General features: G+C 38.7%; 1 protein-coding gene across 1 annotated transcript in view; it reads left to right on the top strand.

The window, feature by feature from the left end:
• Nucleotides 1–22147, top strand: part of KHDRBS2 (KH RNA binding domain containing, signal transduction associated 2) — a 950986-nt gene that overhangs the window by 632162 nt on the left and 296677 nt on the right. The window contains exons 5-6 of the mRNA XM_019520516.1: nucleotides 3926–4053; nucleotides 7482–7677. Of these exons, the coding sequence (XP_019376061.1) occupies nucleotides 3926–4053; nucleotides 7482–7677 (324 nt within the window). The remainder of the gene's footprint in view (nucleotides 1–3925; nucleotides 4054–7481; nucleotides 7678–22147) is intronic.

The raw sequence follows: 22147 nt of genomic DNA on the forward strand, positions 1-22147 counted from the left end.
TCAGGTTTAGAAGATTACAATTTTATTATGCTTTGTAAAGGGCATGTGTGATAAGTGAGCTATATAGACTTTATAATATTTAAAATGAAATCTCTCTCTTTCAGGAAATCCTTCCCTAAATTGTTGCTACACACATATATTCATATAAGTGTGTCTATTGCCATTGTAACAGTATGTTCCATCCTTATCTTGTCTGGGGAAGCAATAAATGGCATATTGATCAGGCAAAGGCATTGAGCCACAAAATGATATGTTTTTACATATGTTAGGGTTCACAACTGTCCTTTACCTGGTTCTTGTTAATGGGGGAAATTCAAACAAATATTCAGTGGTGGTCAGATGTGAATGAGGAATAGCTGTAAAATAACACTAATCTGGGTAAGGAACTTTTCTTCTAAGCAATGATTTATAATAGACCTGTCTTGAGGAACAGATATTTAGGCAGTAGCCCAAAATACTCCAGCCTCTGTTCTTCGTTATATGTTTACATTTTTTCCTTCCCAAACCTCCTTATGTCTTATATAATATGAATTCATATTTGTGCTTGGGATCCCTCAGCATTATTCTAGAAACTCAGTTGTCCAGGTTGTTGTCCTGGAATTATTTGTTCATACTATGAATGTTAAACAAACAATAGATGCAGTACATGGTGTTTCTTTGGTTGTGTCTGTAAATCTTACTTATTTAGTGCAACTTATAGTTGTCCTACCATGCTTTACATGCCAGGCTAATCCATGTGAATATCTTTCCTTAACACTACTAAATGCATAATCAAGAAAGAGAGAGATAATTAGCTGTGTTAGTCTGAAGTCAGGCAGGGGCCAGGGTAGATGTGCACCTTATAGGGCATACATGTGTATTTACACTTGCCTAAATTGAATGTGCCTTTGGTTAAGGAACAATAACATGATCAAGGTGTATTAGGTGATTAATGTGCATTAAGCCACATTAAATTTGGGCATGAATAGCTAAGTCTCATTAGTGCACATGCAGATGCGCTAATGTGCGTTAATGCAGTGTGTATGCATTAACGCACACAGTGCTAATGCACATTAGTATGTCTACATGTGAGCTAATGTGACTTTGGTATTTGCAGGTATCCAATTTAGGCTCACGTAGCTTTAAATCACCATTTTACATGTGTAGACATGTGCCCTTAATACATCTTATATATGGTGATTTCTGGCTAAGCCCGCTTAAAAGAGGCACATGTAGATGCACCCATAGACTAACTAAGTCAGAGATGTATAGCATAAGCTCTCATAAACTTAAACGTACTTCAGCAGATGCTGTGAAAGGACATGCAGAGAGCCATGTAAAAAATGGAAAGTGTGATTAGAATACAAAAGGGAGGAAGGAAAGGAAGGGAAGGTGGTGAAATGGGGAAGGAAAGCAATATTGAAAAAAGGAAACAGCAATAAACCCATAGAGACATTTGGTTATAAAAGCTAATTCAGTAATGGGATAATCCATAGTTCCTGTTTAAACTATACTTAACATAATCCAGTCTGTGGATAAATTCTTGTTCTGCAATTTTCAGTTCAAGTTAGTTTTCAAAGTTTTTCTATGTAAGAACAGCTACACTGAGGTCAGTGATGGAATATCCAAAGAGGTTTAAGTATTCTGCCAAAGGCTTTTATGTCCTTTCAGTACTGATGTCATATCAGTATTTATTCATTCTTGCATGTAGGGATCATTCCATCAGGCCAGCGTAGATAACAGAGGGCCATTGGAAGCAGATGATTGCACATATGATGTTGGTAGGGTTACAGGTAAAATAAATCTTAGGTTCAAATCTGTGTTATTTGGTCCAGTGATGTGGTCTGTGTTGATGACGGGGTACAGGTGGCATCTGGGTCTATTGCAAGGCCTGGTGCCTTGGTGAGAATGGGAGTTAGCCTGTTGCTAAAGTGATATCATTTGAGGTTGAAGGACGGTCTGAGAGCCAGGACAGGTTTGCCCCCATTGCTACCTTCACATAGTTGCCATTTTCTAGGAAGGTAAGAGGTCATGAATGATGTGTCCAAAGTGTTCAAGCTGGGACTGTAGGTGACAAGCAGAAGGATTCTGTTTCTCTTGTCCTGGAGTTGAAATTGTATCATGTCGGAATGATGTCTGAGGGAATCTCTGTAGATTTAAGTAACAAAAGTTTGGGGATTGTATTGTAACTGTAGTAATCCCTGTTCCAGATCCATAAGGTTGCATCCCACCCAATGGAATCAGAGCATATATTGTTGTAATGTATTCTGGGCTTGGTATGACATGCCAGGCATTATTTCGTATAAGGCAGTTTATTATGGATTACGTTTATACTACCAATGTGGCTATTATTTTAGTGTTATTATGTTTTCTCTGTCTAACCTGAAATTCCATTGGTAGTTTTTATTATAACCCATTTCACTAAAAATTTAAAACTAGATTATAACCACTGCACTTTCTTATAAAAAAGTAAAAAGCCTCTTTATGCCTTTAGACAGCCTAGGATCCAATTTCTCAACAATAAGGTTATCAGCTGACTGTCTTCTTCCCTGAAAGATATTTTGAAAGAATGTGGTGAAGTACATAGAATAAACCAAGTCCTCCTTAGTCCATCCCTTTCACAATCTGGCTAGGGGAACTCATCCAGTAAAGGGAGAAATAATTGTGTATAAAGCAACAACGAGGTTTTTCTTTCTTTTTAATTTAGCAAAAAGAAGTGCCACTTTCATATGTCCTGGTCATTCAAGCATCTGAACGCTGGTAGTTACCACTGCATTTTCAGATCCTTCTATGTCAGTCAATATGATTATTCTTCAGATTAGTTGTTTCTTGAAGGATGGAAAAAATGAAGGGCTGAAATTCAATAATCTTGTCTGTTTTGGAACACTAATTAACTGTCCCACAGTTCTACTGTCAGAAAGCCAGCAACTGCATTAGACTCTTATTGTCATTACCAGCAGATAGAAGAGCTAACTACTGAAGCAAGGGGCTAGTGATAGGGGATGCTGACTAAGATTAAGGCACTAAGTACTGTAGAGCAATGTATTTCCTATAATATAAAATGGCTTTGATAGATGTACCATATAATGTTTTATTAGTAAAATATGGAATTCATTTGATGTTCTGCTTGAAGTTCATACTCTAAGATCAGAATTAAAAGAACCTTTCTTTTGTCACTTAACAGAGACACCCGTTTACCACTTACTCATAACATTTCAGAGTTATGGAGATAGCTCATTTTACCCTTCTGGATCAGCTGGTATTTAGAGTATCATAAAGTCCATAAACGATGCATATTGACAGCAGAGGGGGGCACAACTCTGCACCACCATGCCTACTGCTGCTGGGCCCTGGCTCCAGCTAGGCTGCAGCCCTGTGCCCTGCAGTTAGCGCAGAAATCTGGGAGGGCACATGCCCCCTGTGCCCCACCATGCATCACCTATGATGAAGTCCATATTCAATAGGGTGAAAAAATCTTGTAGATATATATGGAAGTGACAGCCCAACTTAATGTAGTATATCCACTTGCATATATCATAATTACATTAACCAATCAAGATTACTCTGTTTAAATTGCTAGCATTCCCTGTGCCAGGAAATAGTGTCAAATAGACTGTGTTTGGCATAGATAAGACGTAAACATGTTTTTTTGCTCCATGTTTGCCTCTAGACAAAATAATTCCCAAGTGACACATTTGAAAACCATAACTATTATTTGTGTGTAAGTAACTTTATGAATACTTTAAATCCACGCACAATTTCATGTACTTTCACTTGGGTTTATCTGTTCACATGCCTCTTACCACTTGAACACAAACATTTGCTTTTCAGCAGAGATACAAATGATATGCATAAGCAAAGGTGCATTTGACCAAGTAGGAGTGGTTTGACAACAATGTCAATCTTGACACTGAAGCCTTAGTTGGTTCCACAATCTGCCTTTCAGGACTACAATGATGAAATTCGTCAGGAACAACTGAGAGAACTGTCATATTTGAATGGTTCTGAAGATTCAGCACGTGGACGGGGAATTCGAGGAAGAGGAATCCGTGTAGCACCTACAGCTTCTTCAAGGTATGTTATTTTGTACTTTTATTCATGCTAAAGAAGCACAGCCCATGGTGAAACACCATGACATTTAAAAACATGATTTATGATACAGTTAACTAAATAATTGACTCATGGGTGTTGGATGCCAGAGGAGGAGCCCCCTCCCATGCTTTATCCCAACAGCCTAGTGATTAGGGCACTCACCCACGAAGTAGGCAATTCAAGTTTTAGGCCCCCTTCATCCAGAGATGAACTCATATCTCTCTTACTTTCCAGCACAGTTCAGTAACCACCAGGCCAAGAGTAGGCATTATCTAGTTCCTTTTCCAGTCTTCCTCTTGAAATTCACCCCTGGGCAGCAAAGAGAGGGGGATATCTGGGACCAAAAGGAAGAGGACAGTTAGAGGATATGTGGTTCAGGTGGCTCCTGTTCTGAGAGGGAGAGGACGTGGGTGCTAGCCCAGATTGTTCCCAATGGAGCAGAAACTTCTCCAGTTTGCTCAATCTATTTTATCCAAGCACTATAAAATGTAAGTTGCAGAGGCTTAACTTCAATACAAGGCAGACCCTTATCCAGGGTCTGAATAAGGCCTGACCTGTGGCGTGGTGGTTTCAGTGACGTTGGGAAAATACAGGCCTTCTATATATGTACAGGGAGGCTGCTCTGATGTGCTGTAATTCCAGTATATCAGAGCAGACTCAATTAATTGAGTCTGCTGGAGCATGGAAATTACCATGTGTATCAGCATCCTGTTTGACAAGCTTTACTTTAAAGCACCTTGCCTCCATTTTTCAGCCCTGGGACACTGATACATGTGATGCTCCAGGCACTTTTAATTAATGCAGCTCTCAGAGCTCCGCTAATTAAAACCCCCCCCCCCACACACACACACCTCCTGGCCTTCCAGAGCATGTCTATAAACACCAATAGAGTTAAACTCCTTCTGGGTGAGGGGAGATATAAACTCAGTCTCCTGCTTCTTGGATAAGTGCCCCAACCACTAGGCCATTGAGCTAAAACATGGGAGGACCCTCCTCATTTTTGCTGGGCTACAGTTTTGGGACTCAAACTCAGGTACATGCATCTGGTATGCTGTATGAATTCTCATGCATCCATGTTGCACATGGAATAGTTTTGCAAACTGTGTGTAAGTACCAAGAGCAGCATTTGTATAGCTGTGTAAATATTGTTTAAGTGAAATAGAATTCTGCCCTGTATCCCACTTTTCAGTAGGAGCACTTCATTTGTAGTGGAGGTTCTACACTATTATCAATGTTAAAATGCGGCTTGATAAAAGAAATGCATTCTATGCCACAGTCAAAGTGAATTTCATACTGGATAATATTATTTGACAAATAACATTTTATTTGTTCTCTATGTTATCTGTTCAAGTTGAACTATCAGGTCAACTTTATGTTGACATCAAGTAACCTTTGTAGTCTGCCAATTGGCTTGTAGAACTTTTTTCTTCATGTATTGCTTCTTTCTTTGTGATATTTTCACTATAATTATGCATACCATCTTAACTTACCTCCTTCCTTAGAACACATCCCATTGTGACATGTCTGAGAAACAAGACAATTGTTTTACCCAGGTGGACCACTGGAATTACACAAAGTTTATCAACTCCCAAGAAATCAGTCTTTAATTAAAATATATACATACATACACACATACATAAAATCCTTTCCTTTATTGTGCTGTGGCTTAGTCTTCAACAGTCAGTTAATCTGACCTGTGTCACCAAGTCCCTTTTTTGCCCTAATGTCCCCATCAAATCTTGTTGCTATCTCTTCAGTTGTCTAGGGAAGGGGTCACATTTACATTACTTTATTGTAAGACTAATGCACTCTTGTGTGCTGTAAAATAATAAATCATAATATTGACTCCTCAGCATTAGTTAGTCTCTGCAGCTTTTGCTGAAGTAGATTGGGCACTACATCATTAGAAGAGATCTCTTCCTGACCTTCTATGTTATTTCTTGCCTGTGCTGTATTATTTTAATGTAGCATCACCATTTTAGTAGTTCTGGCTGTTGTACTATTGTTTTGGCAAAGGCAGAGTAGAGGACATGAGGTTTCAGTTCTTTAAAGATTTTTTTTAAAAGATTTTAAGATTAAAATCTGTCCTTTCCCTTGTATTGAAATCCATATGTAGCCTAGTGAAAGATATTGTCTTGCTTTTAAATATAGATTTTAAGAATCATTATTCTCTCAAGGAATATTTAAAAAAAATACTTTTTTTGTAGGACTTACAAAAATGCTGGTGTTCCAGTCACAGTAAAAGAAGAAAAATCTAACTGCTGGACCCTCCTCACAGTGCTTATAGCCATAATTGATTCTATTTAATCACAAGCAGGGAGGTAAACAGAGCAGAACCATATTGGCTTTTACTTTATAAAATATAAAAAGAAATCAATGTCTGATAAGCAAAAAAGGGGCAAAATCAAAGAGTGCAAGTATATTTTCAGCCTAAAACACTATTAAAAACAAATGAGTTAAAAATATTCTTAACAATACAAAAGCAGCATAATTTGAAATGTAATATAGTAGGTCCTCAACTAGATTAAATTAGTGCAGCTCTATTGACTTCAGTGAAGCTCTGCTGAAGTGCACCACCTAAGGATTTGCCCTGTGACTTCCTTTAACAAATTTATATCCTACAAAAGAGAGTTTTTCAGTGGTTATGCTCTTCCAAAGGAGGCTCAACTATGAGTAATGCCTCCCTTGCTCAGAGAAGTACCCTGAGAGCTAGTAATCAACTGTTTCTTTGACTAACAGATTCCTCTGCTTCCTTCTTGCTAGCTAGCATAACTCAGTGGCTGCAATGTAGTTCAGTGTTGGGGGTTCAACCCTACTTCCATTCTTTTATCTCTCTGTGCATAATGTACCTGGAAAAAGGCTAGAAATAAAACTCTGCTCTCCCCCTACCTTCTGCAACTGCAAAATGAGGAGACTGATAACAGGGAAAATGTCTTACTCTATTTTATATCATTTCATTTTCTTCCAGGGCTTGGCCAAAATTTCTGTCTCCTGAATTCCCCAGCAGCAAAATGAACATAATAATAACCCACTGCTACAAAGAGCTTTGCAACTGAGAGATGGAGGTCTTTATTCTCCCCTCATGTTAGCTGAAGATCAGTGTTAGTCCACTAAATTAAAGGAAATTACTCTAATTTGCGCTGGTGAATGCAGGAAAGGAATCAGGTGCAAGAGGGTTACTAGACATATATGCAAAGTATTTGTATTTGTAGTAATACTGTCACCCTCTTCTAAGCCATTGTTAGACATGTTCCAAGAGTTTTTGATTAGGTAATTCTCAGCTGCTGCTAAAAACCTGGAACGATATAATGTTTACAACAGTAATAAGAGAATAAGCTCCTTCAGACAGGTTTTTGTCTTTAACTCAAGTATGTGCCAATGAATTAATTTCACTTCCATGTTTCTCTTAGGGGACGTGGGGGTGCAATTCCTCCTCCCCCACCTGGACGAGGTGCCCAAGCACCTAGAGGGACACCAGTTACACGTGGAGCACTCCCGGTGCCTCCTGTAGCCAGGGGTGTTCCTACCCCTCGAGCAAGGGGAGCTCCAGCTGTGCCAGGCTACAGACCACCCCCTCCTCCAGCACATGAAGCCTATGAGGAATATGTAAGTAACTGTATGTGTTAATAATAGATATGAGCAAAGTTTTGGCTAGCTTGAGATGCTTTCTAATTTAAGGGCTCTGGGCTAGTAATTGCCTGTCACTATGCTACATGCCCCATATAGCTTTAAAAAACTCAGTGTTGTCTGAGCCACATAGTGTCTGCAAAAGCATAATTTAAGCACTGAAATAATTTTATGGCCTCTTCTAATTTTACACTCATTAGTTTTGGGTATGAGCAGAATACTTTGGCTGAAGCTGCGTACCTCACAGAAGAACAATAAAAGTATTCCCAAGAGCATACCATGGGCAAAAAACATTAAGTGATTTTTAAGAACGTATTATATAAGTGCATCTATTATGATGATTTTTTTGGTGTATAGTTCAAATTACGTATAGCTTACATGTGTCTCTACTTGTATTCAAACCTTAAGCTCTCATGGGTACAAATAGGGCAAATAAAAATTAAAGAAAACTGAGATGTGATACATATTTAACAAGGAGGAATATTAACTGTCACCTTTTCTTACAAGTTATTAACAATAATTGTGTTGTAAACATTAAAGCTTCCAAATGATCTGTGTTAATGGTTCCTCCTGGAACTGTCACCATAACAACGAACATTTAAATAGTGGGAAAAGTATTATCAATTATAATATCTGACCTTTTCAACTATTGTAACTAAAAATATTTCATGAACATTCCTTCCCCTCCACTAATTTTGATTTAAAACTATCCATCGAAAAAAAGAGATGAGAAGATAGACATTAGGTTCATTACGTTGTTCTGCTGGAAAAAGAGAAAGGAAATTCACAATAAAAGATATTTAGTTAACAGAGTTTTTCAGTATCTTGCCTATCCACATTTACAGATGCCAGCCTTTTCTAGCAAGATGAAACCTAGTTGTTCTTGAACTAACCTTCAAATACGTAAAAAGAAAAATAAACTAGTCCATATTGTGTCCATCAGATGTGTATATTTTTCTATTTACCCAAAAGCTCTTTTTTGTCAAAAATCTTGGCCATATACGGTAATTAAAAAAAAAGAAGCTTTCTCTTCTACATTCTAGCTATGCTTTGTCTTAGTATACTAAAGCAAATTCCTGTTGGTTGGAAAGTATCGACTTTGAGTTCAAAGCAAAAATAGTTGTTTCCCTCATCAGTGTGCGTGCATGTGTGTGTACACCTGTGCCTGGGGGAGGGCAAGGGGTGTGGTAATTAAAGAAATTGCAAGGTAGGTTCCTTATTATTTGCAATTACATAAGAGGTTTGTTGCAGTTATAATACAATTGTTGTATATCACAAATGGAAAAAAGAATTATGGAAGGCTAATATTAGGAAGTATAAGAGAAAGCTGAGGCATTCAAAGTATGTGATACTAGGAAAACATTTATCCAAATCTAAAACATCATAAAATTCCTAAAACCTCAAAAGCCAGTCAACTATAGATAAGTAATGCTTATTTTATTTTCTATCTGATTTATCTTAAAAAATATGTATTAAATTATTGTCAGGGGATTTCTTCCTGCCTTGATGTTGTATTTTGAAGGTCAGCTTCCACATCTAACTTTTAGTAATTGGTTCCCACCTTGCCTATTTCAGAGCAATGTGAGACATTTCTATGTCTAGTTGTTTATGGGCCAAGTGCAAACTCTTAGTGATGGTGGGTTTTAAGTCTTGCATCCAGAACCTACAACGCAACAGCTAAAGGTATTTTGACTTCCCACTGGCTTTTGTTCGAAAGTTGGCATACAAAAACCGGAGGTATCTTGAAGAGACTGAAGGTATTGTAAATACAACCCCTCTTGGTTTCAAGAATGCCAGAAGTGAGATTGTTTAATCCTGTGCAGACTTCCAGGTAGAAGTTCAGGTATGCACCTCAGATAAATATCTATGTTTTTAAATAAATCATTAGGAACAAAGACTCTATTTTTTAAATGAAACAACCTATGTGTTTTTAGTGTAAATTTACCTCCCACATATGCTGCAGCAATATATATGACTGGAATGAATTAAGGAATTTTATATATTTACCATCAATTAATGACTTATCTGTGATTGCTGCTGCCCATAATTAAACCTAGAGCTAAGAGAATAATTCATAATTAGTTTATTTTATCCAACAAATTTAGCTACATTTTCTGCTAATGGGCTATCCACAAGCGTCTTACAATTTCCATTTGTATTGTTGATTTTTTTTTGCAAGAGAAGTTTTGCCTGACCCATTGTTTCCACGTATTCCGTTCATTTTATTTGAATAGTCAAGTGTATGACTGTCCAAGTAATGTTAGTTATTGTGACTTGGTACTTCAGATTTCATGCTGGAAACTCTCTTGTTTTAATGTCCAGATGGAAAGCAAACCTTGAGAGAGAGAAGATCATAATTCAGGCACATTCACTGAAAATTTGAACAAGTATTTGCTGGTCATTTTAAAATTATTTGCTCAAATCTAGTCCCATATTTACTTAAATCTAAAGCATGTTTTTTTACCCCTTGATCAGCATAGGGGGTGGGGTCCCCTTGTCTTAGATTCATATAGAAAAGGCAGGGCGGGGTAGGTGGCTGCTGTGACTGTAACTCTGGCCCTTAGGCTGGGTCAGAGGCAGAATCAGAACCACAGCAGCCTCCTGCCCTCCCCACCTCTGCTTGCCATCTACAGCTTCTGCACCCCCTGCTCCAGTATTATTAAGATACTGTGCAGTAACAACACTAGAAAGGTGGTTGCAAGTGGTACTGAGCAGTAACCCTGCTTACTGTGCATTTATTTAGTACTTGATTATACAGATACTAACTAAATGTGCAGTAACCACTGTTCAGTGGGATCTCATGTAGAGGTGGCCTCTGTGTACAATGTAGTGAATTAGGTATAGGAGTTAAATATTGAATTATGTAGTAATAGTTGTCTGCCTAAAATCTACTGCCTAGAATACCTTATTTAGTGGCTAAAACAATATAGTAAAAGTTCATTTTAAGAATTACAGCCTTTTGAGGATTGTCTAGTCTACTACTTTCTTAAAACAAAAAACCCACAAAGTGTGGCTCCCCACTAAATGCATTATGAATCAGGCTCATAATTTTTTTCCCACAAATTCAGTACATGAATTGATTTCAATTCTCATTTAATACTTCTTTGTGTGTCTAGTAACTATATAGTATACAAGAAACTGAAAATTGGCAGCCCTGGCTCATTTATGAAAACTTTAAGAGAGATTGATTTACCACTGAATTGTATAGTTCTTTTATTGTTACTGGAAGGATGCTGAAAAGCATGAATTAGATGATAGGGAGGGTTGGGATGCCAGTCATCTGAAAGCTAATGAAAAGACATTTCCTTGAATTTTGTCAAAATGAATTTTGTGAACTAGGATAAAACTACATGGTATTGAGCAGAGTATTTTCATATATTAAGACTAGTGTTGAATTGCATTTTAATTGTATCCTTTAAACTCAAATTTATACAAGAGCAACATCAGTTACCAGATTCTCTGACAGAGAAAAACCCCAGTCTGCATTTTTTACAATATTCCTCTCTTACTGTGATCCAGTTAGAAGACAGTAAATAAAAGGGATGTCACAGATCATTTCAGTTGTTTAGCATCGCTTACTGACAAAGCCCATGAGATAAGATTGCAATTCTATTACTTTTTTCATTAACACTGCTCTGTTGTTGAACCATTACCTTTTATCATGTTCCAGAAATATACTAGAAATATCAATATGCACTCTTTAGAAACCAAGATGATAATTTTGGAATCGCCACACAAGAGAATCAAAACTATTCCAGGATGAGTTGTCCTTTGCATTTTGGCAAGTTGCTAAAACACTTATAAAATGGAATTCATTTATTAGATCCTCATATGGTGGCATAGCCACAGGTTAAGTGTGAATTCCTGAATAGATATTTCATAGGAAAATACAGCCCCTAGAAGCAACAGGTCCCATCCTTCACTGTTCTTAATTGGTCTCAGCAGCTTAATCCTTTGGATCAAGATGAAATATAGTTATGAAAGAGTTTCTGGTAAATATACAAGCTAAAATTATTAATTTTGTTTTGACCACACTGGGCACATCTATACATGCATTTACTACAGCTTAGATTTACTGTGCAGTAAACTACTGCACAGTGGGTGCATCTACATGTGCATTAGCAAGTACTAAATGACTGCACAGTACGCACCGGTGGTGCAAAGTTATTTTTAAACGCTATGTTGCTGTAGTAAAAAGTTATGGCAACATAGCTCATTGCTACAGTGATGTAGCATCAGCATCACAGTCTGTGCCTGCCAATGCAGGGTCACCGTAGCGTCTCATGTAGATGTGCCCAGTAATGGGTTTTGGGTAGATATCTACACATGCAGGGATTAGAGAGAAGAAATGCACCCAGTTCCCTGCAGCCCTGTGGGCCCCTGCTACCACTGGAGGTGGAGCTCCAGGCTTCCCCTGGGTGCTAGCCCAGCAGCTGGCAGGGAGCACCAGACAGCTGTCTCCTGACCCCAGGGGGCTGCCTGCTGTTGAGGTGGAGACAATGTCCCCCTGCCCTGGCAGCAGGGAACTCCTGGCCCTTGCTCCCCAATCAGGGGCATGGAGTTTGGAAAGAGCTTCAGGGTGTGGAGCTAGCTAGCTGCCCCACCAGCAGATTGGGGCAGGGGGCTGGGACATACCCCACCCCTGCAGTTCTTTCCAAACCCCGTACCTCAATCACCTGATCAGGGCACTGGGCTGGGGCCTGCCCCTGATGAGGACAGTCCCCAGCCAGCCCTGGACTCCACGGGGATCTCTGCATGTGCAGCCTGGAGGTGGCAGACAGCTGCCCAAAACAGGACATTCCCCAGCCACCTCCAGGCTGCACTGCTTCCCTGTGCAGTCTGGGGCTAGGTGGGAACTATCCTAGTCAGGGGCAGGTCCTAGCCAGCTCTAGGCTGGGTGGGGAACTGTCTGCATGCAGGGAGCTCCCAGCTTCCAGCCTATTCCTATCCCCAGCTCTGCAATTGCAGAGTGGGGCTGGGAACAAGCTTCAGCCCCTGCCAATGTTCCCTCTAAGGTGCAGCAATCTGTGAGTGCGCCACTTGGGTCTGTGAGCACACTGCTTCGGTCCTTTCCCATTAATAGCATAACAAACATACGACCACTTGAATAGTAATTGAGTTCTGTTTAAGCACTCTTATGTATTGCTTGAATAAGCCTGGTGGGGCTCTACACTGTGTCTCAAGGACAGCAGCAAGGTATTGTGTTCATGGGGTATTATACATTCATGAACAGATTTAAGAGGTAAAATTGTCAGTTGTCACAAACAACTAGAGGGTTAGGGTCTGATTCCCCTCACGCAAAATCAGGTACCAGCATAGCCTCAGTATTTGAGGGTGTATTGATGAAGAAACTCCTATAGGTACTTACATATTAAATTAAATAGCTTTACCCAAATAAAGAAGGCAGAAATAGAGTTCTATACACCACTAGAAGTCATATGTGCTGCTTACATGCAATGGTTTCCTTCTGTGGTGTTTATATTTTCTTTTCATCTATGCCTTTGCAAATCAGCAGTGACTTAATTGATCAATAGAAACTTATAGTGGTGTAAAACTTGTATGAGAGGGAAATCACATGCAGGGCTGGTCCACAACCTTTGGGGACCCCCAGCAGGATGTAGTTCTGGGGCCCCCTGAACCCTCCCTGGGGTTGGGGCCAGGGCAGGAGCAGAGCTGGGAATTCCTCCCCTGCTTGGCCGGTAACTAAATGAATGTGCTGGCACACTGGATGCAGCGTAAGGGGTGGCAGCCAGAATTTCCAGCCACAACAAGGTAAAGAAACCAGCTGGAGTAGTTCCCCGGGACCACGAGCAGGCATTCTGCCCGAGCCCCTGGTTCCACCCTTGCCTTGCCTCAGGGAGGAGACGCTGCCTGAGGAATGGGGAGGTTGCCTACAGTAAGCATCCCACACCAGATACAGTGCTTCTGCCACTCTCCACACCCAGCTCCTCTCCAGGTGGGTGTGCGGCATTAAAAAGTTAGTGCGTAGCAAGATTTTAAATCTTGGAGGGAACCTTGCTGGGAAGGTGCACACCTTGGAGGGATCCTTGGCCCCTACTCTGTGATCATGATTGAGGAACTGGGGCTGGAAACTCTCTGCTGCTGGGGGAGAGGGATATTTTCCCCACCTGGGCTTGTGGGGTGGGGGCTGAGGAGCTTGTTCCAAGCCCAGCTCCTTGAGCATGGAGCTGGGGGGAACAGGCTGGAGAACTTGTTCCCCCCCAGCTCTGCACTCATGGAGCTGGCTGGGGAGGAGGGAACTCCCAGTGCCAGCTCCATGATCCTGGGGGTGCTGCTGGGAGATGCTTATCTCCCAGCCTAAGTCTTATCTCCCAGTCCAAGCCCCATGATCACAGGGCTTGGCCTGGGAAACCCTTATCTCCCAGCAGCAGCTCCCTGACCATGGGGCCATTGCTGAGAGATGCTTGTCTCCCAGCCAGAGCTCCATGGTCGGAGGCTTGGGCTGGAAGATAAGCATCTCCCAGCAGCAGCCCCATGGTTGTGGATCTGCTGCTAGGAGATCAGGGTATCCCAGCCCCCTGCTCCACAGCTGTTATGGTGGAGTGGGGGCTGGGAAATCTTTATCTTTACAAGGATCTCCCAGCCCCCACTCCCCAATCACAATCTTGCAGCAGGGGGCTTGGAGCTCCCTGCTCCTAGGGCAGGGGACATATAGTCTCCACTTGGGATCCTGAGCCTGATCTGGCAGCAGGCAGTTCCTGGGGGAGGGAGAAATCTCCTGCCCCCTGGTGGATGGCTGACTGGGAGCAGATTTTGCTCCTGGTCAGCCATCTAAATAAGCACTATGGCACCATTACTAATGTCAAGTAAATTTGCTACTTGCATTTTCAGGTAGCAAATTTATTCATTATTAGGGAGGTTTACTACAAAGTAGACACACATGCTTTAACTGTGCTAATGAAAATGTATCCTTCATTCAGAAGATCCTGGCTGATGTCCTTTAATTTTATAGACTGTGATAGATCTGTGACTGAGATCCAGAATAAATCTGAAACTACTGCAACCTGTCCTGCACAGATAATAACGTCATTTGAAATTTTCACTTTCAAAGATCACTTGGCTCAGGACATCTGTACCCAGTTTTGACTGAAATGGAAACTTAATTCACTCTATCAAGTCTCTATACTATCGGATGTTGGAACATCAGATTCCAGTTACAAAACATTTGCTATAAGGCTGTTCCATTGCACCCCATGTTGAAAGCGAGATATTTTTAGATTGATCACCTACCTGAGTTTACTATACATACATAGAGTGGTGATTAGCCATATTAATCTGAAGTCAAGCAGAAGCTGTAGCATCTTAAAGACTAACTGGTTTGGAGAAGGATGCTAGTATGCTGATCTGCACCTCTAATGATGGTGCCTCTCTCAGACTAAAGAGTAATTTTAGATGAAAATATTCTTTCTTTTCAATTTGTTTCATGCACAGGCCTAGCTAAACATATCTCATTATTATCTTTTGGAGAGAATGGAGAACACTGTTTAGAAAATCCTGTAAGGAACCACACAGAATGAGATAGATTGTGCTTTAAATGTCATGCTGTTCTTCCCCTTCATTTCAAGCTATTTAAAATGAAAGCAAATGTCACATTCAACTGTTTACTCTAAGCTCAATGGTTATTTACATTTTTCAATAGTTTTCAAACCAACTGGAACAAGTATACTCATGTTTATTCAGTAGCAGCCTAGACAATGAAAATCCTAACAATAGGAAACACTTTGTCACATTTTAGCCTTTTTAAAGAGAATAACTAATATTCATACATGACTATGATCCTCAAACTGTGCTTGTGTAGGCTTTTGTCTAATATTTTAAACTGAAGGTGCTGGGACTTAAAAATGTTTGTATCTACTAACAGCCTAGAGTGTGGATAGAAACTGAGTTTGACAAACTCCACCTTTGTCTTACCAAATAAGGATGTACCCCATCCAGTACCTCATCAGGTGCTGTTAACAAAATTCTTGTTGCATGATCCTGATCATTTCTAAAATATATGTCAACATCTGAACTATTTTCAAGGGCAGTGGGATCAGGATTGTTCAGAAGTACTATATTCCAAAAACACTGGAAAGAATGAAAAAGGTTAGACACTGCTAAGTTTATTTTATAAATAGTATGTTCATAATTATAAGTTTCAGAATGTTATTTTCATAGCTCATTTATTTCTCTTTCTCTTTTGGCTAAACAAAATAGTGAAGAAAGTACTGAGGCTAAAGGTTATCTGAATAAAGTTAAAATTATAGACGGGAATCTACATGGCTGAATAACATATTGATTAAATATGATTGATTAGCTATTATGCCCAAGGCACTTAGATAAAGAGCTAACCTATATTCAACTAACGTCTGCTGTGAATTGAAAAATGAAATTGTATTTTTACCGTAATAGCAATAAACAAGATGATGATTACATTTTTGGGAAGACTCTGTTGGGCTTTGGAAAAATATTATGAATGATAGCTTCATGGAAGTATAGGAAGAGTAGAAAGAGAGCCAATACGTTATTCCCTCTCTCTTTTCTTTTTGTTGGCTGTTTAGGCTTATGCATATACAAATAAGGAGAATTTGAACACAATCATATTAGATATGCTAATGAAAGTAAACCCCCCACAGAATTAAGGTTGTAACAAATCCACAAAACAGAAATTCATAGTTCAGCAGTACACTCAGCATCTAGGGAGCTGCAGTATTTTAGGTTTTATGTTAAACTCTGCAAAAGTCCTAGTTTTTGGTCAATTTCTTATATCTTTATTTCTGTATAATGGTACTGTACAGGGCTAAAAGAAATTCCATGGGGTGATACATCAATTAATTGGAGTATTGGTATCAGAATCTTAAACACTGTAAATTTACGTCATACTCTTAACAGGAAATTTCTTGGTCTGTTTCTATGAATTATTTGTGGCCCACAGGTTAAACTCTGATCACAAACATGTATAATATTCTAACATCAGCATCCCTGCCACAAGAACACAGGAATGTTTGGAGAAGGAAAAGCCATACTATTTTCCTCTGCAATTTGCAAAATGAACCTTGTTTGCTTGAAATAGTAGATAGAAAGTTTCTAGTTCAAGGATCTTTTTCCCTGCCAGATGGAGTTTAAAAGAAAATGCTGACACAGTTATGTAGTGGTGTTATGCATGATGCTAATATAGCTAAGGCTTAATAAATATTTATATTCATATATAGAGATCGAAATGAAGGGCAGCACTCAATAGAATATTTGGCCTTTGCTTGGGCCTTAAATATTCAAAATGTATATTGTTGTATATGTATAAACTCTGTATAAAAGCATACATGTGGTAGATACACTGCAGATATACTGTGCATCTGTGTGATACAGTGTAATATTTGGTGAGTAAACACAATCAAGTTAACTGTTCAGGATCTTATGAATGCATATAGTTTTCTAACATGTATTCATTGTCTCAGAACTGACCACTTAACAATTTGCTATATAATAATTAACTTTTAAAAAAGAAGAAAACTATATTATTTTGCTAAAGATAGAGATTGCTTTGCCTCTAGCCATGCTGCTGCTTTTCATGATGGAGGTTTCATTATTTTGAAAGGTTTCATTTTTCAAAATTTATCTCAACCTTTTCCAAATGAAGCTGAGGGCTAGACCTGATATAAGTTGCCTATAAGTCAGTGTTGCAGCATTCATATTTCAAGCACCTAACCCCCAGAATGAAATACAAAACCAAGGGTTTGGCATGTAGGTTCAATGTACAGATCAGAAGAATAAGCTAAATACACCCATATGCCGAGTCACCCATTAGGAAACAAAGAGCAAGAGGTCATGAACTGAAAACCTGTCCCATCTCCACAGTTTAGGTGAGTGAGCCAGGGCTGTAAATGGCATCTTCATATACCCAGGATGCAGAATCCTCCCTTGAAGGTGACTGCTGATGATGATTCTTTGGAAGACCTGATCAGAGTGTGAATCATTCTTTCCTGGCGTTAAGCACAAAAAGAATCTACCCAGTAAATTTAGGTTTTATTAGGAGCTCTCTCTCAATCATGGGTTTTGTAAGGTTGGAAAAATCACAGAAATAGCTCTTCTTGCAGCATTTTTAAATTTCTTATGTGCTTCTACCCTAAACACAGAGGCACCAAAAATGTTAAAATAAATAAAGGGACATTAAGGATAGTGAAACCCAGGAGACAGTTATGCATAGCAGAACGACATTAATCTGAAATAATGACAGAAGCTCAAGGCAGATTACTCATATTTGCAGGCTAGTACAGAAACCCTGGCACTAGTGGCCAATTATGAAAGCCCAGGTCTTGTTTCAAGATATTAACAGAAGGTCTAGGAGGTGCTATGATATGAAGTTTAACATCAACCATACAAGCCAGCCATGAACTAAGCAATTTTGTAAGTGCTGTTCATTGAGGGTAAAATTTTGTATGAACATTGCTGATTACATATGTGCATGAAGTTCTTACTGCATATAACTTGAGTTTTACTTTCACTTTTGTGTTTATTTAGAAGTAAAGACTATTGCAGCTTAACATACTCATATTAATATAACCCAGTTTGTAATTCAGGAAACATACTGTATTAAATAATAATACTTAAGGACTGTTTAAAATGGTATTGTAGGTATAATGATATTTAAGAGAATAGCCATTTTAAAAAATTAAAATTGTTTCCATTTTCAGAATGACTTTATCACATATGAATCATGTTTTTAGTTTTGATTTCCATTTATTTCTTGTTTTAATCAATAACTTCAGAAATCTTTAATGAAGCAACAATAATACATATGAAAATGTGTTTAAAATGGAAGAAAAAGTATTACAAACAACTCCCAGGTCATTGTTTATTGAAGAAAAAGTGCTTCTAGATCTTCTAGCCAATTGTCTCTAAATATTAATGGAACGGTCACTCAAACTATGAGAAAGAGAAGGAAATACTTGGTAAAATAAAAATCCTGATAAGTAGAATGCATGTTCTACAATCCCTTTGATCTGAGTAGATGCAGTGTATTTGCAGCTGGAGGTCTCAATTCTAAAGCCTTATTTTTAAGAAGATAAGTATATTTTCCTAGTTGTTTGTGTGAAGAACTCATATTCCCCCTACTAAGTGCGGAAAAAAAATATCTCTGTAGGACAAAGCAGGCCATAACATCTAATACTGTATTTTCTTGCATAAAACATGCACCTTTTCTCCAAAAATCAGCTTACACAAGACAGAAATTCCAAAAATTTAAGCCTGCATAAATGCACCTGTAGACATGCCCAGGGAGCAGCACACTGTGCATGCTGGGCTCCCTCAGCTGCTGATATTCCCTTACTTACTACTTCTAACTGATATTTTCTAGGAAAGATCTTTTTTTTCCCCCTTCAGTCTGCCCTTTAAAAACAAGGTATCTTATCCTGGAGAATGTCGTATGCAAGAAAATCTGGTATTCTTCTCACAAGGAAGCACATGTAGTCTGATATTTATGTTTGAGGTGCATTCATACATCTTTACATATGTTGATATCAACCAATGATGTGGGGTGCGTATTATTATTTATTAAGCACTTGTGATATGCAGTAGACAGAGATGGTGACTATCTGCTTAGAGGAGGTTAGACTATCTTCATTCCGTCATTCAATTCTGACATAAGGTATGAAATGGTGCAGTTATAACAAGAGCCCCATGATTAATCATTCCCAATGTATTTCACCTAATACAAAGTTAATGCATTTGTCAAATATAGAAAGGCAGCTATAAATGTAATAATAATTGATTATATAATAATAATGATAATGTGTGATGGTATAAGCATTTATTGTAATACTACTATTATTATTCAAAATTAAACTGTAATGCCAAGACAACCTTCCACCAGCCCCTACACTGTCCTGTAAAGTCTTTTCCTTATTTTCAGAACTATATATTACTTGGAATTTATAAGTAAGCTTCTTCTCCAGACCCTTTTTCTTCACCCTTCTGCCATATCAAGGTGACCCTATATCACCAGGTGATGAGGGGGTTAAGAGATCTTGTTGTTGCTTAAACTTGAACAGTCCAGTTGCTCTAGCATCCTGTGATTAGGTTTGATGGTTTGAAACAGATTATTTTAATTTCAAGCCCAACCTGTCTTTTTAATTTGAAAGTACGCACAAGATGCAGCACATTGTTTCACTGTGTGCAGCAGCAGGTGTACACCAGTAAAATAAAATCTGTTCTTCAGATGGGCAGATCAATGGTAGCTGACAGGGTCTCTGTGTAGGGTGAGTAACTTGCTAAATGATTAATGAGCTGTGCTCCTCATATTTGTGCATGTATGTAGTATTATTAGCACTAGATAGCTACCTTATTTTTGCTAGTAGTACTTAATTTTAGTTAATAATACAGCATAGTCCAGTCATGCATATTTTAGATAGAGTCATAGAATGAAATTAAGACGGAGAAAATGAAGCTAGAATATTTTCCCCCATCTTTAACTTCCATAGAGATGCTTGCGTTAAAGTGTTTATGTCATTCCTGCAAATATTATAAACCTGGTGCCAGATAAATGGTTTGATGTGGTTGTCAAACGTGTTCATTTCTAAAACAATTTGAACTGTTATATTTTATGAGGCCTGCAGATTTAGTGTATATCCTAAATTTGCAGTAAAAATGTTGTGAAAATTGATCTTGTTATAAAACTTAGCATCATAGATTAGACCTAAAGGCCTCTTGGACATTTTAGCAATCAGTAAAAGAGAGAAAAAAATATTGAAAAGGAAAATATTTTTTCTCCACACCAGTTTCTTTCTCCGATTGAAATGATGGTCGACCAATATCTGAATAGCTTCTACAAGCATTATAGTTGCTATTATTTATAGCTGGTTAATAGAATTTGTATCTGACTAGCCATTATTGGTTTATAGTGCTTATTGCTTTAATATAAAAGTGCTGAAAAATATTTAAAATAATACTTAAAAAATATGACAGTATGATAGATGAGAATTCTATTATTTTGCAAGGGTGTAGATTGTAGCCATGTTAGTCTAAGGACATAGGCAGACAAGGTTCTTTAGGTGAAGTTATCAGATTCACCCAAAGAGCCTTGTTTGTTATTTTGCAAGTGATTTTGGGCAGATGAATGGTGCTTTGCTGAAATTCCATGGAAAACAAGAGTTTTCCCTAAATCCCCCAGAAATTACACTGAAAAATAACTGCATTAGGAGTAGTCAAAATAGGCGTAGTCCTGCCAAGTGCTAAACTCTGAAAATAAAGAATCAAGGGTATTCAGGACGTCACAGCATTGGAGTTTATTTTTCAGAATAATGCCTGCTTACAGTACTTTACTTTCAGTTCAGCATGCCCCTACCACCAAGCATACTGCATGCCCAGAACAGGCATTGCATTAGCTTGCCCACCACCTGTATAGATTGGGTGCTTCAGCAAGGCTTTTTGGCCCTTTTATCTAATAACTGAATGAATTTGACGCTCTGCCACTCCCAGTGCTCCTTCCTGCCCGTGGCAGGGGGTCAGACTAGATGATCTGTCTAGGTCCCTTCTGACTCATTGATTCTATGATTCTATGATTCTAGATAAAAGGGCCAAAAAGCCCCGCTAAAGCACCCAATCTATATAGATTCTGGGGAACCAGGTCAAAATGATGTGCTTTGTCTTCTGGTAAATCACTGTTTTGTTTTGGGTTTTTTCACATCTTTCAGTGCCAATGTGTTTTAATTGTAACTTTCAAATCTTCTGTTCATTCTGTTCTTGAACTCTTCTGGAGTGACTGGAAAGAGTCCATGGTTGAGGACATTTATCCATTCAGAGGTATGTTAACACCAAATTTTTTTGGCCACCAAATGGCTGTAAAATGCTAAAGGGACCATATCCCATTATCTTTTATCTGTGTTCTTAGTGCCTGATTGTTGTGTGTCTCAGTTTTATTGTACATCTTTTCCCCATTTCAGTGGTCCAAAATTTTAGCACCCTAAGATTATCTCTATTAATGATCATAGATGGGACCCTTATTTGAGTTCAATATATACATCTGTTCACTTGCACAAATTGAATTTATTTTCTATTTCTATCATAACTTATTGATGCTTTGTTAATACTGTGAATAAAACTGCATTCTCATGTTATAATCTTTTGTTTTGTTTTCTAAGGATCATATGTTAATATGGCTTTGCCTAGACTACTTCCTTGTATTTTTTTTATGCAGTATCACTGCATATCTCTAAGAATAGGTTATCAGTGGGTGTGTCTACACATGAATTTACGTGTGCTAAAATTTAATGTGCCTTAGGCTAAAGTGCATTAAGGCAATTTAGGCACACATCTACACAAGGATGCTTTAATGTGCCTTAACATGGCTCGGTGGGCAATCTGCCCTGGTCAGCCCCTGGAAGCACTGGCAGTGTAGCCAGATGGTGCAGCTCTCATCCTCCAAGATGTGATTGGCCTGGCCCTGGCCTAAGAT

Source organism: Gavialis gangeticus, unplaced genomic scaffold (genome assembly GCF_001723915.1).
Source record: "Gavialis gangeticus isolate Ggan-Ray unplaced genomic scaffold, GavGan_comp1, whole genome shotgun sequence".
Taxonomy (NCBI): Eukaryota; Metazoa; Chordata; order Crocodylia; family Gavialidae; genus Gavialis; species Gavialis gangeticus.